This window comes from Hyperolius riggenbachi, chromosome 9, assembly GCF_040937935.1.
Source record: "Hyperolius riggenbachi isolate aHypRig1 chromosome 9, aHypRig1.pri, whole genome shotgun sequence".
In the NCBI taxonomy this organism is placed as follows: Eukaryota; Metazoa; Chordata; class Amphibia; order Anura; family Hyperoliidae; genus Hyperolius; species Hyperolius riggenbachi.
The window spans coordinates 40,293,752-40,307,217 of record NC_090654.1 but is presented as its reverse complement, the minus strand read 5'-3'; the positions used below and the strand labels follow the sequence as shown (position 1 = coordinate 40,307,217).

The 13,466-nt window shown below is 42.9% G+C and overlaps 1 protein-coding gene across 6 annotated transcripts in view; it reads left to right on the top strand.

The window, feature by feature from the left end:
- The window catches only part of LOC137532262 (calcium/calmodulin-dependent protein kinase type 1-like), a 247,196-nt gene that overhangs the window by 186,528 nt on the left and 47,202 nt on the right, over positions 1 to 13,466 (top strand). For all 6 annotated transcript variants that reach the window (XM_068252574.1, XM_068252576.1, XM_068252577.1 and 3 more), the window contains 4 exons: positions 5,308 to 5,446; positions 10,546 to 10,672; positions 10,799 to 10,874; positions 12,981 to 13,093. In XM_068252574.1, coding sequence (XP_068108675.1) covers positions 5,308 to 5,446; positions 10,546 to 10,672; positions 10,799 to 10,874; positions 12,981 to 13,093 — 455 coding nt within the window. The remainder of the gene's footprint in view (positions 1 to 5,307; positions 5,447 to 10,545; positions 10,673 to 10,798; positions 10,875 to 12,980; positions 13,094 to 13,466) is intronic.

Here is a 13,466-nt window from a genome sequence, read left to right as displayed (position 1 = left end):
CTGCCCACCCCCCAGACCACTGTTTGCACCCAGTCACCCCCCTAATCACCCATCAATCACTCCCTGTCACTATCTGTCAACGCTATTTTTTTTTTAAGTCCCTAATCTGCCCCCTACTCCCTCCTGATCACCCCCCCACCCCTCAGATTCTCCCCAGACCCCCCCCCCAGACCCCCCCCCCCGTGTACTGTATGCATCTATCCCCCCTGATCACCTGTCAATCACCTGTCAATCACCTGTCAATCACCTGTCAATCACCCGTCAATCACCCCCTGTCACTGCCACCCATCAATCAGCCCCTGATCTGCCCCTTGCGGGCAATCTGATCACCCCCCCACACCAATAGATCGCCCGCAGATCCGACATCAGATCACCTCCCAAATCCATTGTTTACATCTATTCTCTCCTCTAAACACCCACTAATTACCCATCAATAACCCCCATCACCACCTGTCACTGTTACCCATCAGATTAGACCCTAATCTGCCCCTTGCGGGCACCCAATCACCTGCCCACACGCTCAGATTGCCCTCAGACCCCCCCCCCCTTATCAATTCGCCCGTGCAATATTTACATCTGTTCTCCCCTGTAATAACCCACTGATTACCTGTCAATCACCCATCAATCACCCCCTGTCACTGCCACCCATCAATCACCCCCTGTCACTGCCACCCATCAATCAGCCCACACCTCAGAACGCCCTCAGACCCCAGCCCTGATCACCTCGCCAGTGCATTGCTTGCATCTATTTCCCCCCTCTAATCACACCTTGAGACACCCATCAATCACCTCCTGTCACCCCCTAGCACACCTACCCATCAGATCAGGCCCTAATTTGCCCCGTGTGGGCTCCTGATCACTCGGCCAAACCCTCAGATCCCCCTCAGACCCCCTTCCGATCACCTCCCCAGTGCATTGATTGCATCTATTTTCCCCTCTAACCGCCCCCTGAGACACCCATCAATCACCTCCTGTCACCCCCCTAGCACTCCTATCCATCAGATCAGGCCCAATACATCCTGTCATCTAAGAGGCCACCCTGCTTATGACCGATTCCACAAAATTTGCCCCCTCATAGACCACCTGTCATCAAAATTTGCAGATGCTTATACCCCTGAACAGTCATTTTGAGAAATTTGGTTTCCAGACTACTCACAGTTTTGGGCCCGTAAAATGCCAGGGCAGTATAGGAACCCCACAAGTGACCCCATTTTAGAAAGAAGACACCCCAAGGTATTCTGTTAGGTGTATGATGAGTTCATAGAATATTTTATTTTTTGTCAAAAGTTAGCGGAAATTGGATTGTTATTGTTTTTTTCACAAAGTGTCATTTTTCACTAACTTGTGAGAAAAAATAAAATCTTCTATGAACTCACCATACCCCTAACGGAATACCTTGGGGTGTCTTCTTTCTAAAATGGGGTCACTTGTGGGGTTCCTATACTGCCCTGGCATTTTAGGGGCCCTAAACCGTGAGGAGTAGTCTAGAAAACAAATGCCTCAAAATGACCTGTGAATAGGACGTTGGGCCCCTTAGCGCACCTAGGCTGCAAAAAAGTGTCACACATGTGGTATCGCCATACTCAGGAGAAGTAGTATAATGTGTTTTGTGGTGTATTTTTACACATACCCATGCTGGGTGGGAGAAATCTCTCTGTAAATGGACAATTGTGTGTAAAACAAATAAAAAAAATGTGTCATTTACAGAGATATTTCTCCCACCCAGCATGGTTATATGTAAAAATACACCACAAAACACATTATACTACTTCTTCTGAGTACGGCGATACCACATGTGTGACACTTTTTTGCAGCCTAACTGTGCTAAGGGGCCCAAAGTCCAATGAGTACCTTTAGGATTTCACAGGTCATTTTGAGACATTTGGGTTCAAGACTACTCCTCACGGTTTAGGGCCCCTAAAATGCCAGGGCAGTATAGGAACCCCACAAGTGACCCCATTTTAGAAAGAAGACACCCCAAGGTATTCTTTTAGGTGTATGATGAGTTCATAGAAGATTTTATTTTTTGTCACAAGTTAGCGGAAATTGATATGTATTGTTTTTTTTTTCACAAAGTGTCATTTTCCGCTAACTTGTGACAAAAAAAAAATCTTCTATGAACTCACCATACTCCTAACAGAATACCTTGGGGTGTCTTCTTTCTAAAATGGGGTCACTTGTGGGGTTCCTATACTGCCCTGGCATTTTAGGGGCCCTAAACCGTGAGGAGTAGTCTAGAATCCAAATGCCTCAAAATGACCTGTGAATAGGACGTTAGGCCCCTTAGCGCACCTAGGTTGCAAAAAAGTGTCACACATGTGGTATCGCCGTACTCAGAAGAAGTAGTATAATGTGTTTTGGGGTGTATTTTTATACATACCCATGCTGGGTGGGAGAAATCTCTCTGTAAATGGACAATTGTGTGTAAAAAAAATCAAATAATTGTCATTTACAGAGATATTTCTCCCACCCAGCATGGGTATGTGTAAAAATACACCCCAAAACACATTATACTACTTCTCCTGAGTACGGCGGTACCACGTGTGGCACTTTTTTGCACCCTAAGTGCGCTAAGGGGCCCAAAGTCCAATGAGTACCTTTAGGATTTCACAGGTCATTTTGCCACATTTGGTTTCAAGACTACTCCTCACGGTTTAGGGCCCCTAAAATGCCAGGGCAGTATAGGAACCCCACAAATGACTCCATTTTAGAAAGAAGACACCCCAAGGTATTCCGTTAGGAGAATGGCGAGTTCATAGAAGATTTTATTTTTTGTCACAAGTTAGCGGAAAATGACACTTTGTGAAAAAAAACAATTAAAATCAATTTCCGCTAACTTGTGACAAAAAAAAAAAATCTTCTATGAACTCACCATACATCTAACGGAATACCTTGGGGTGTCTTCTTTCTAAAATGGGGTAATTTGTGGGGTTCCTATACTGTCCTGGCATTTTAGGGGCCCTAAACCGTGAGGAGTAGTCTTGAAACGAAATTTCTCAAAATGACCTGTGAAATCCTAAAGGTACTCATTGGACTTTGGGCCCCTTAGCGCAGTTAGGGTGCAAAAAAGTGCCACACATGTGGTATCGCCGTACTCAGGAGAAGTAGTATAATGTGTTTTGGGGTGTATTTTTCCACATACCCATGCTGAGTGGGAGAAATATCTCTATAAATAGACAATTGTGTGTAAAAAAAATAAAAAAATTGTCATTTACGGAGATATTTCTCCCACCCAGCATGTGTATGTGTAAAAATACACCCCAAAACACATTATACTACTTTTCCTGAGTACGGCAATACCACATGTGTGGCACTTTTTTGCGGCCTAACTGCGCTAAGGGGCCCAAAGTCCAATGAGCATCTTTAGGCTTTACAGGGGTGCTTACAATTAGGCACCCCCCAAATGCCAGGACAGTAAACACACCCCACAAATGACCCCATTCTGGAAAGTAGACACTTCAAGGTATTCAGAGAGGAGCATAGTGAGTCCGTGGCAGATTTCATTTTTTTTTGTCGCAAGTTAGAAGAAATGGAAACTTTTTTTTTTTTTTTTTTTTTGTCACAAACTGTCATTTTCCGCTAACTTGTGACAAAAAATAAAATCTTCTATGAACTCACCATGCCTCTCACTGAATACTTTGGGATGTCTTCTTTCCAAAATGGGGTCATTTGGGGGGTATTTGTACTATCCTGGAATTTTAGCCCCTCATGAAACATGACAGGTGCGCAGAAAAGTCAGAGATGCTTGAAAATGGGAAAATTCACTTTTGGCACCATAGTTTGTAAACGCTATAACTTTTACCCAATCCAATAAATATACACTGAATGTTTTTTTTTTTATCAAAGACATGTAGCAGAATAACTTTCGCGCTCAAATGTATAGGAAATTTTACTTTATTTGAAAAATGTCAGCACAGAAAGTTAAAAAAGTCATTTTTTTGACAAAATTCATGTCTTTTTTGATGAATATAATAAAAAGTAAAACTCGCAGCAGCAATCAAATAGCATCAAAAGAAAGCTGTATTAGTGACAAGAAAAGGAGGTAAAATTCATTTAGGTGGTAGGTTGTATGACCGAGCAATAAACCGTGAAAGCTGCAGTGGTCTGAATGGAGAAAAAGGCTCTGGTCCTTAAGGGGCGAAAAGACTGTGGTCCCGAAGTGGTTAAAGCTTACCATCAGATCGACCAACAGATAGATCCCTCTCCGATCGAATCTGATCAGAGAGGGATCGTATGGCTGGCCTTAATGCAAACAGATTTTGAATCGATATCAGCATGAAATCGATTCACCATCTGTGAAGCTGCCACTAGCCCCCCCACCCCCCCCTCCCCCCTCCAGCTATACATTATCTGCTCCACCGGCGCGTGTCCCAGCTCTCTACACTGTCTTCTTCTCCGCGCTGAGCTCCGAGTCTGGCCGGCTTCACTGAACTTCCGGGGAACAGTAGAGGGCGCTCTACTTCCTGCCGGGACAGGAAGTTCAGTGAAGCCTGCCAGACTCAGAGCCCCGCACGGAGAAGAAGACAGCGGAGAGAGTGGGGACACGCGCCGGCGGAGCAGGTAATGTATTGCAGCTAGCGTCGGTCGTCGGGCATTCGAACGCCGCTATCGACGCACTCCCGACCCGCCGGCTATCGAGCAGAACCTTCTGCACGGACAGATCGACGGGAACGATTGATTTTGAATGGAAATCGATCGTTCTGTCAGCGTTTGTGCAACGGTTTCACAGCAGATTCTATCACAGTGATCGAATCTGCTGTATATCGGCAGGAAAATCGTTAGGTGTATGGGCCCCTTTAGACTTCTCTGCGACTTTGAAAGTCATGGAGTTCAATGGCTAAAAAAAAGAAAAAAAAGAGAGCCTATGGAGAGGGACGGCTCTGGGTCCTGTAGAGCGTTTCCATTTCTCTCCCGGTCCCCTTGTTCCAGCGCTGGATGCCCCATTTGAATCCGCCACAGCGGGAGACATCATAAGTCTTCGAGTGCTCTTCGGGAGGCTCTGTACAGCACTAGCGCCAGAGAGGGAGCACTCGGCCAGACGCAGTATGGAGCTCGATTGCTCCCGAAAACTTCTGAAATCTCTTGTGGTGGCAGAGAGCAGTATTCAACCAATCGGTTGGATGCCGCTACCAGGGTGACAACGCTGGAACGGGAGGAGCGGGAGAGGTTACTTTCCTCTCCATAAGTAAGTATATATTTTTATTTTTTTTCAGCTCAACGATCACAATAAGTAGGGACTGCCATGGGCTAGCTGCAGAGCAGTGATTGGGTACATTCATCCTCTAACCCGCCTCTGTCTGGCCACAGGGTGTCCGGAGGGGAGCTGTTTGACAGGATTGTGGAAAAAGGCTTTTACACTGAGAAAGATGCCAGCCAGCTTATCAAGCAGATCCTGGATGCTGTGAAGTATCTGCACGACATGGGCATCGTCCACCGAGACCTGAAGGTATGCACAGTCTTCTCTGAGTTGTAATGCATTTTGGTTTTTAAATGGAAAATACTTTTTTTAATTTATATCTTTATCCAGAGACTCCTCCCCTAAAAGCCATCACTGACACCTGGATTCGTTCTGGACCCTCTTGTTTAGGACACATGAATTAAGAGGCATACGGAAGCTGCCATATTTCCTTTTTAATAATACCAGTTGCCTGGCAGTCCTGCTGATCTTTGCGGATGCAGTAGTGTCTGAATCACACACCTGAAACAAGCATGCAGCTAATCTAGTCAGACTTTAGTCAGAGCACCTGATCTGCTGCATGCTTGTTCAGGGTCTATGGCTAAGAGTATTAGAGGCAGAGGATCAGCAGGACAGCCAGGCAATCTGTATTGTTTAGAAGGAAATACATATGTCAACCTCCATCCTCTCACGTTAAGTGTACTTTTAGGGTTGTTAAACCTGATTCAACCAAGATAGCTTATGTCGATGGTTCCTGTGATTGTAACAACCCCAGGTTCATCTAAGAGACAAAAGGAGACCAGGAGCCCAATATTGCAGAAATGTGTACGATTCAGAAAAGCAAATTGCTAAGTATGTATATACTCGCATACGGCTGGTGCACACCGGAGCGGTTCTGAAGTGTTTTTTAAAACGCTTGCAGGGGGAAAACCGCACACCAGAACGGCTCGTTTTTTCCACAAACGCAAACTCAGGAGCTGCAGCATTTTTTAGATTTCGGAGGCGTTTCTGCCTCAATGTAAAAGTATAGGAAAGTGGAAAACCGCTCTGAGAAACGCTAGATCAGAGAGGTTTTCCGGGCGTTTTTGTTACAGTAGCTGTTCAGTAACAGCTTTACTGTAACAATATTTGTAATCTGCTACACAAAAACGCTCCAAAAAACGCTAGGCATGTTTAGAAAACCTCTCTAATGCCTAGAATCGCACTGAAATCTGCTTCAAAAACCTCCAGCGTCTTGCAGATCTGCTAGAGGTTTTTGGTGTGCACTGGGCCAAAGGTGGGTTTCAAATCATTGCAACCACCGTCAGAGCAGGTGGAAAATTAACCGTCCCCGCTCAGTTTCCCAGGTCTGTGACAGGAACTGGGTGGTCCCACTCCGGAAGTTCTGAAGGACAACTAAAAAACTATCACCTGTAAAAGAGGAATGACGGGTGGAGGTGCCCAATGCATAAAAGATAGGCTAATAATAAGCTGTTAATCTTCTAAACAGAGAGGTAATCTTACTTCTCTTGAAGAATTTGGACCAGTTTATTGAAAAAGGTCTTTAATGCGAGCGCATAAAATTGACAATTTCACTGATACATTGGTACTCATTGATCCTCCGTTCTCCCTCTGCAGATCAGTTTTGCTTTCGCCAACATGCAAGTCGACAGCATCTGCGCCTGTGGGGCCAGGGCTGTGCGCATCCTAGTTTGCGCTCCTGTAGCCGGGAGAGTCCTGCGCAGGCGCAGTATTAGAAAATCTTATACTGCTCCTGCGCAGGATGCTGCCATCGACGCGAGACAGGGCCACGCAGGCGCAGTGGCTGGCGACTGACGAAAGCTAAACTGAGCCATGGCGGGGGTCCATAGGTACGTTGAGTACCAGCGTGGGCACATGACAGCTGCAGAGGGCTGGCAGAAGCGCCAGGCAAGTGAAACAGTTTAGTTTTATTTTTAAATCTTTACAGGTTTCCTTTAAAGACTCTTTCCTATGCCGTTTCCTGTAAAATTCTCAGCCATCTGCTATCAGCACAGGCAGGCGGCGGGATGTCAGTCATTCGGTGTAGTGAGGGAATCCTGCAGGCAGGGAAATCGCTGACAGCTGAGCTGTGTCAGACAAGAGAGAGTCGCTCTCACGGGTGTGTCTGACAAGAGACTCCAGCTCCCAGCATTGTTCCAATTACCACGCAGTGGAGCATATCCCTCCCATAGATCTCTGCAGAGACCAAGCCAAGCACAGCTTCCTCCTCCTTACAGGCTGGAGGGAGGGACAGAGTACTGTGTGTGTCACAGAGATAGCACTGCAATCCTTTCCATATACAAAGGCTGAAATCTATTAACTTGAAGAGGAACTCTACTGAAAATAACATAATGGTTAAATACCGAATATACTGTACAGCAATATATAGATATAGGAAGGGTTTCTGATGCTGAAATTAGGATAATTTCTGTGAATAATTTACTTCATTCTTCTGTATGTAATTACAGTGCCTTTTTAACCATTACTGCTGCCTGGACGTGATTGTCCTGTCCAGGTGGCTGCTGTGCTGCTGTCCCCTTGTGTGCGCTCCCGCGTCCCATTCATTGAGCTAAGTCCCCGGCAGAAAACCTGACGGCTTCTTATCAGAGGCTGCGGTATTTCTGATTTAAAAAAAAAAAAAAAAAGTTTTCCGTCCTCCTTGTACTTCCTGGAAGCGAGAACTCTCACTTCCAGGGCTAAAAAAAAATAAAAATCTCACTGTGGCCATCTTGTGGCCAAATAGTAAAACTACATCTACATTTTTTTAATAAAATAAGCTCACATTATTACATTTAAAAGTAACTGTTTACCTCCCACACCAAAAATTACCCAAATAAATTTTTTTGTATTAAAAAAAATTAGATAAAAAACAAACATTTACTTAAAGGGAACCAGAGATGAACGTTTCACACAAAATAAACATATCAGTCGATAGTTTGTAAAGAATAAATGCTCTACCTGATAATTTCGCCGCTCTAGTGTGCCTTTTTTAGTGTTTTTTTATCCATTATTGCTCCAGGAAAAATCAAATATGGCCGCCGGCTTATATCCCTTCTGCTTCTGGGTTATGAGTTGTTCTGGATGTGCTGTCTAGGCTATATGAGACTAGGCTGCTATTTAGGCTATATGAGAAAGGCTGCTGCAGCCTTTCATCTGTGTGCTTTCATCTTGGTATGATGTGCAGCTGCCTGTAGGAAGTGTCTCTCATAGGAATGAAACTGCAGTCATCATCAGTATCTATGCAGACAGAGTGCACACAGATCATATTGCAGGCTTTTGCAGCCACACTTGTCTGTTTCAGAGATTCTCTCTCAGCAGCAGCAGCCCCTCCCATGTCATCACTGCTCTCAGTATGCAAAGCAGGAAATCTGAGCCAGGAGGTGGCAGGCTTGGGCTTGAAAAGACTCCACAGAAGAGTGACTCAGCTATAATAATTCCAGGTCAAACCTAGATTGAGCCAGTCGGGGATTCTTATCACAGGTGATAATAGACTAGTTAAGCAGATAAGAATGAAACTAAAAGCAGGGTAGGTGTTTACTGTCATGTTCCCACTGATAAATGTAATAAAATACATGAGGGCGCTTCCTCTCTGGTTCTCTTTAAGGGTCTGAACTTATATGCACGTGAAGACGGTAAATTACAACCCTTTTTTAAATTTTAAGCTTGTAAATAGTGATGGATGCAAAGCTGAAAAATGCATCTTTATTTCCTAAAAAAATATTAGCGCCATACATTGGCCTCAATTCACTAAGATCATGCTGGAGATAATAAGGCAAGAGAAAACTTGCCACCACACAGTGAGAGAGTTATCTTACCTCTTCATTCCTTAATTTACCTCCTCTGTAGTTAAATTACCTCCTCTGTAGTTATTTCCACACACAGTTAATTAACAGCCTGTCTAATTCTGGAGTTATTTTAAGGATTGAAATGTTAACTTAAAGACAGAAGAGTTAACTTTAGGTTTGCCTGAGGTAAAATGTTTCCTGAATACTACATGCCTTATCACCATGGTGATAACTCTAGAAATGTTATTAAAGACAGGAGATAAGCTCAGTGAATTGAGGCCAATGTGATAGGGATATAATTTAAATGGTGTAATAACCAGGACAAATGGGCAAATAAAATACATAGGTTTTAATTATGGTACAATGTATTATTTTAAAGATATAATGGCCGAAATAATAATATAATAATATTCCTGTTAAAATCCTTTTAGAAAAACAAATAATTCTTAGCAAAATGTACAGCCCAAAGAAAGCCTAATTGGTAGTGGAAAAAACAAGATATAGATCAATTCATTGTGATAATTAATGATAAAGTTATTGCCGAATGAATGGGAGGTGAAAATTGCTCTGATGCATAAAATAGAAAATACACGCGGGCTGAAATGGATAATGTTATTATAATTTTACACTAAACAGCCACTTTGAAGTCACTGAAATTAAAAGTGAATAATAACGGATTATGTTGCTGCTGTCCAGAGTTGGAATATTTTTAACGCCTGAACCATCATTTCCTAAAGTGACACTGAAGCGGAAAAAACCTTTTTGCTATACTGTGTTAGTTGTGTAGTACGGATAATTCATAAAACATTAGTAGCAAAGAGAAGTCTCATATTTTTATTTTCAATTTATCTAGCTTTACTTTTTATTACATTGCATCATTTGCAATTTACAAACTAAACTCTGTATTTTAAACTATGAATCGGAGCAGAGCTAATGACTCTTTGAACTTCCCTACAGTAAAACCTTATCTGAAGTTGTCTTTCACAGTTTCCTTGATGTATAAGCGGTTCAGAAAACAGCTCTGTCTTGTGACCCAAGTTAGTCTGAGAGCTCAGATAAGTTTTTTTTTTTTTTGTTTGTTTTTTTGCATAGATAACTGAAGTGTTTTAACTCTTCCTGTACTGGAACAAAATGACTCTTTCTTTGCTACTAATATTCTGTTTCTTAGCTGTACTACATGTACAATTCAGTATATCATACGTTTATTTTCACTTCAGATTCCCTCAAAATCTGCTTTTACACATGTATGGTGCGATGATCCCATGGCATGGTGTCATTGCAGACTAACATGGGATCACTGCACAAATTAGTAATTTAAATGACCATGTGGCAGAGTTTTCCGACAGGAGCATATGCATAGGCCCGCTTCCATTCAGTGATGTACTTCCTGCTGGACAGGAAGTACGCCACCGGGAATCCCATCTGTCCGCGCATGCACCGCGCTCAGTCATTTACACTTGAATGCATCGTTCTAGATCTGCATTACTGCATAATCCATGTGGTGAGCACTCCACTCCTAGTGGTTCTGGTTCATCTTATCATGGGATGGATTCATAACTGCGTCTTTTATGTCTATCTTTTCAGCCAGAGAATTTGTTGTACTACAGTCTGGACGAAGACTCCAAAATCATGATCAGCGACTTTGGGTTGTCCAAGATAGAAGGGTCCGGGAGTGTCATGTCCACAGCTTGTGGGACGCCTGGATATGTAGGTGAGGGTCTCTGACAGAACAGTGCTGGTCTGTGCTCTAGTATGTACATCAGGAATGTATCTAATGCATTGAACATGCCACTCAGTTATAAGTGCAGGACTAATGGATGTTTACATTTTCTTTCAGCTCCCGAAGTTTTGGCCCAGAAACCATACAGTAAAGCAGTGGACTGCTGGTCGATTGGCGTAATAGCGTACATTCTGTAAGTCCTCCTCCGCTTTTGTTCAGTGTCTTAAAGTAAACCTTTACTGAAAAATACAAGTCAAAATAAACATACACCTGTCATACTTGCCTTCTGCGTGGTCTGCTCATCGATCTCTTTCTCCTCTCCTGTGTCTTGTTTGTCCACTGTGATTAATGTGCTGCTTAAAGAGAACCTGTACTGAGTAAAAATATTTAAAATAAACACATGAGGTAACTTCAAATGACCATTACATAGTTACCTTGCCATCAGTTCCTCTCAGAAGCTCACCGTTTTCTTCAGACAATAATCCCTTCCAGTTCTGACAATATTTTGTCAGATCTGAAATATATCAGTTGCTGTCAGTAAAATATCAGTTGCTGTCAGTTATAGCTGAGAGGAAAACTGATGTACCAGGTAAATGTCCATGTTTCCCTATGGCTCAAGTGGGCAATGTTACAGTTTAACTGTGTGCTGACCAGAAAGCTGTTATGGGTAATGGCCATTTTAAAAATGGAGGACGGAAAATTCCCTTGATCACAGTAAACAAATAGGACGCGGAACAGGAGAAAGACACTGAGGAGTAGACTACACGGAAGTTAAATATGACTTGTGTATGCTTATTTTGACTTTTAATTTTCAGTTCAGGTTTTTAAGTTAAAAAAAGCCATATACTATACAGCTTTACTACCAAATTGGGAAGCAGTTAAAGTGGGACTGTACTCCCAAAACTAAAATCTCAGTAACTACTTTGTTACACAAAAGAACACGTGAATGCATTCCTAAGTATTCCCTGTCTTTAAAAACACTTATTTTCACTGCAGAGAGCAGTAGAAGCTTACTTTTCTCTGGCCATCAGCAAATGTAATCACTGCCAGGAGACACTCTGCTTTTGTATTCACTCTTTTGCCCCCCTCCTTTTCTGTTGAAGCGACTCAGCTGTTGCCAGGACTATGAGTCTATCTATGAGTCTTCTAGGGAAGGTGGCAGATTGAAGACACAGGCAGAGACTGTCTCCTGACCAGCAATGATTACATTTGCCAATGAACCAGAGATAAGAAAACCCGTACTCCTGTCTGGTAATCCTTCCTAGGCATTCCCTCTGTGTAAAATCTTTTATTTTCATTTCAATGTACTTTTATGTACAAACCAGGAAACAGGTCGCTGCAACCACTGCATCTACTGTGATCGGGAGCAGAACACCAAAGAGCCAGGAAAATGTAGTAGATATGAATTCCGCGGCACCGATCTCAGGATAAAAGTCCAATTTTGATTGAGGCAATTGTGGACAAACAGCAGTACCGCTCACGTCGTTCTTTTATATACCTACGAATAGTTGCCTAAATTTTAGTTTAGTGAGTATAATCCCACTTGAAAGCAGTGAACCACTACAGCGATTTATTTTCTTGGCAAGGATGAAAATGTATGTATTTAAAGGGAACTTGAAGTGAGAGGCAAATGGAGGCTGCCATATTTTTATTTTAAATAATACCAGTTGCCTGGCATCCTGCTGAACTTTTTGTCATAAGTAGTCTGAATAACACATACCTGATGTGGCTACTCTAGTATGACTAGTATCAACTAGTATGAAGTTGATCTGAACTCTTTAACAGAACAGAAGGAAAATATAGATAAATCAACCCTGTGTGTATTTAGAGAGTTTAGCCTGTCTAATTCCCACTCATCTGTGACTAATCACCAGTGTAATTTGATCTCTTCAGCTGTGTGAGCTCAAGAATCTCCTCTGCCATGGCAGTGCTGCTAATTTGTAAACACAGAATGCTAACCCTGTGTCTGCTTCCATGAAAGCAGGAAGTAGACACACTAAAGATTTATTGCAGGATTTGTATCCGCTGTAATAAAGAAGCGTTTTTCTTTAAATGTTATGCTGTTGCTAATCTTTTAGAGCAGAAGTTCTGAGTTCAGGTCCGCTTTAAAAGGAAACAAATGTCATCCTCCATATCCCTCTCACTTTAGGTTCCCTTTAAATAGAAGACTGGCTAGCCGGGATAATGTATGGATGGGGTCTTGGTGTGTCTGCCTGTGTGCCGAGTGTTATTATCCTGCACTGTGTTAGGATGTAGTGTGCTTCTGTTTGGTAATCTTCTGTTGTTTCCCCCTCTGCAGCCTGTGTGGTTACCCTCCATTCTATGATGAAAATGATGCCAAGCTGTTTGAGCAGATACTGAAAGCGGAATACGAGTTTGATTCTCCGTACTGGGATGACATTTCTGACTCGGGTAACAGACATATAAAGCTTTAATACTACCACATCCACTGTCACTATTTCTCCTGACCTGGTAATTCCATCAGGAGGTGGTCAGAGACGTGTGCTGGCGGGTTGTGGGAAATAAGGCAATTGCAGAGCATTTTTTACCCATCAAAAAAACAAAAAAAAAACAAAACACGATTGAGAGTCTATTCTGGGATGAAACTTTACTTGCACCTCATTCTTCTTCAAAATCAGTCACTTCTAAAGTGTCTGTCCAGTCTGTCTATCCTCTAACCTCTGTGTCTCCCCAGCCTCACCCTTTCCCCCAGTCTCTGTCTAGCCCCCACCCCTCCATAGCCTCTGTCTCTCCTCTAACTTTTGTGTCTCCACTCTCCCAAGCC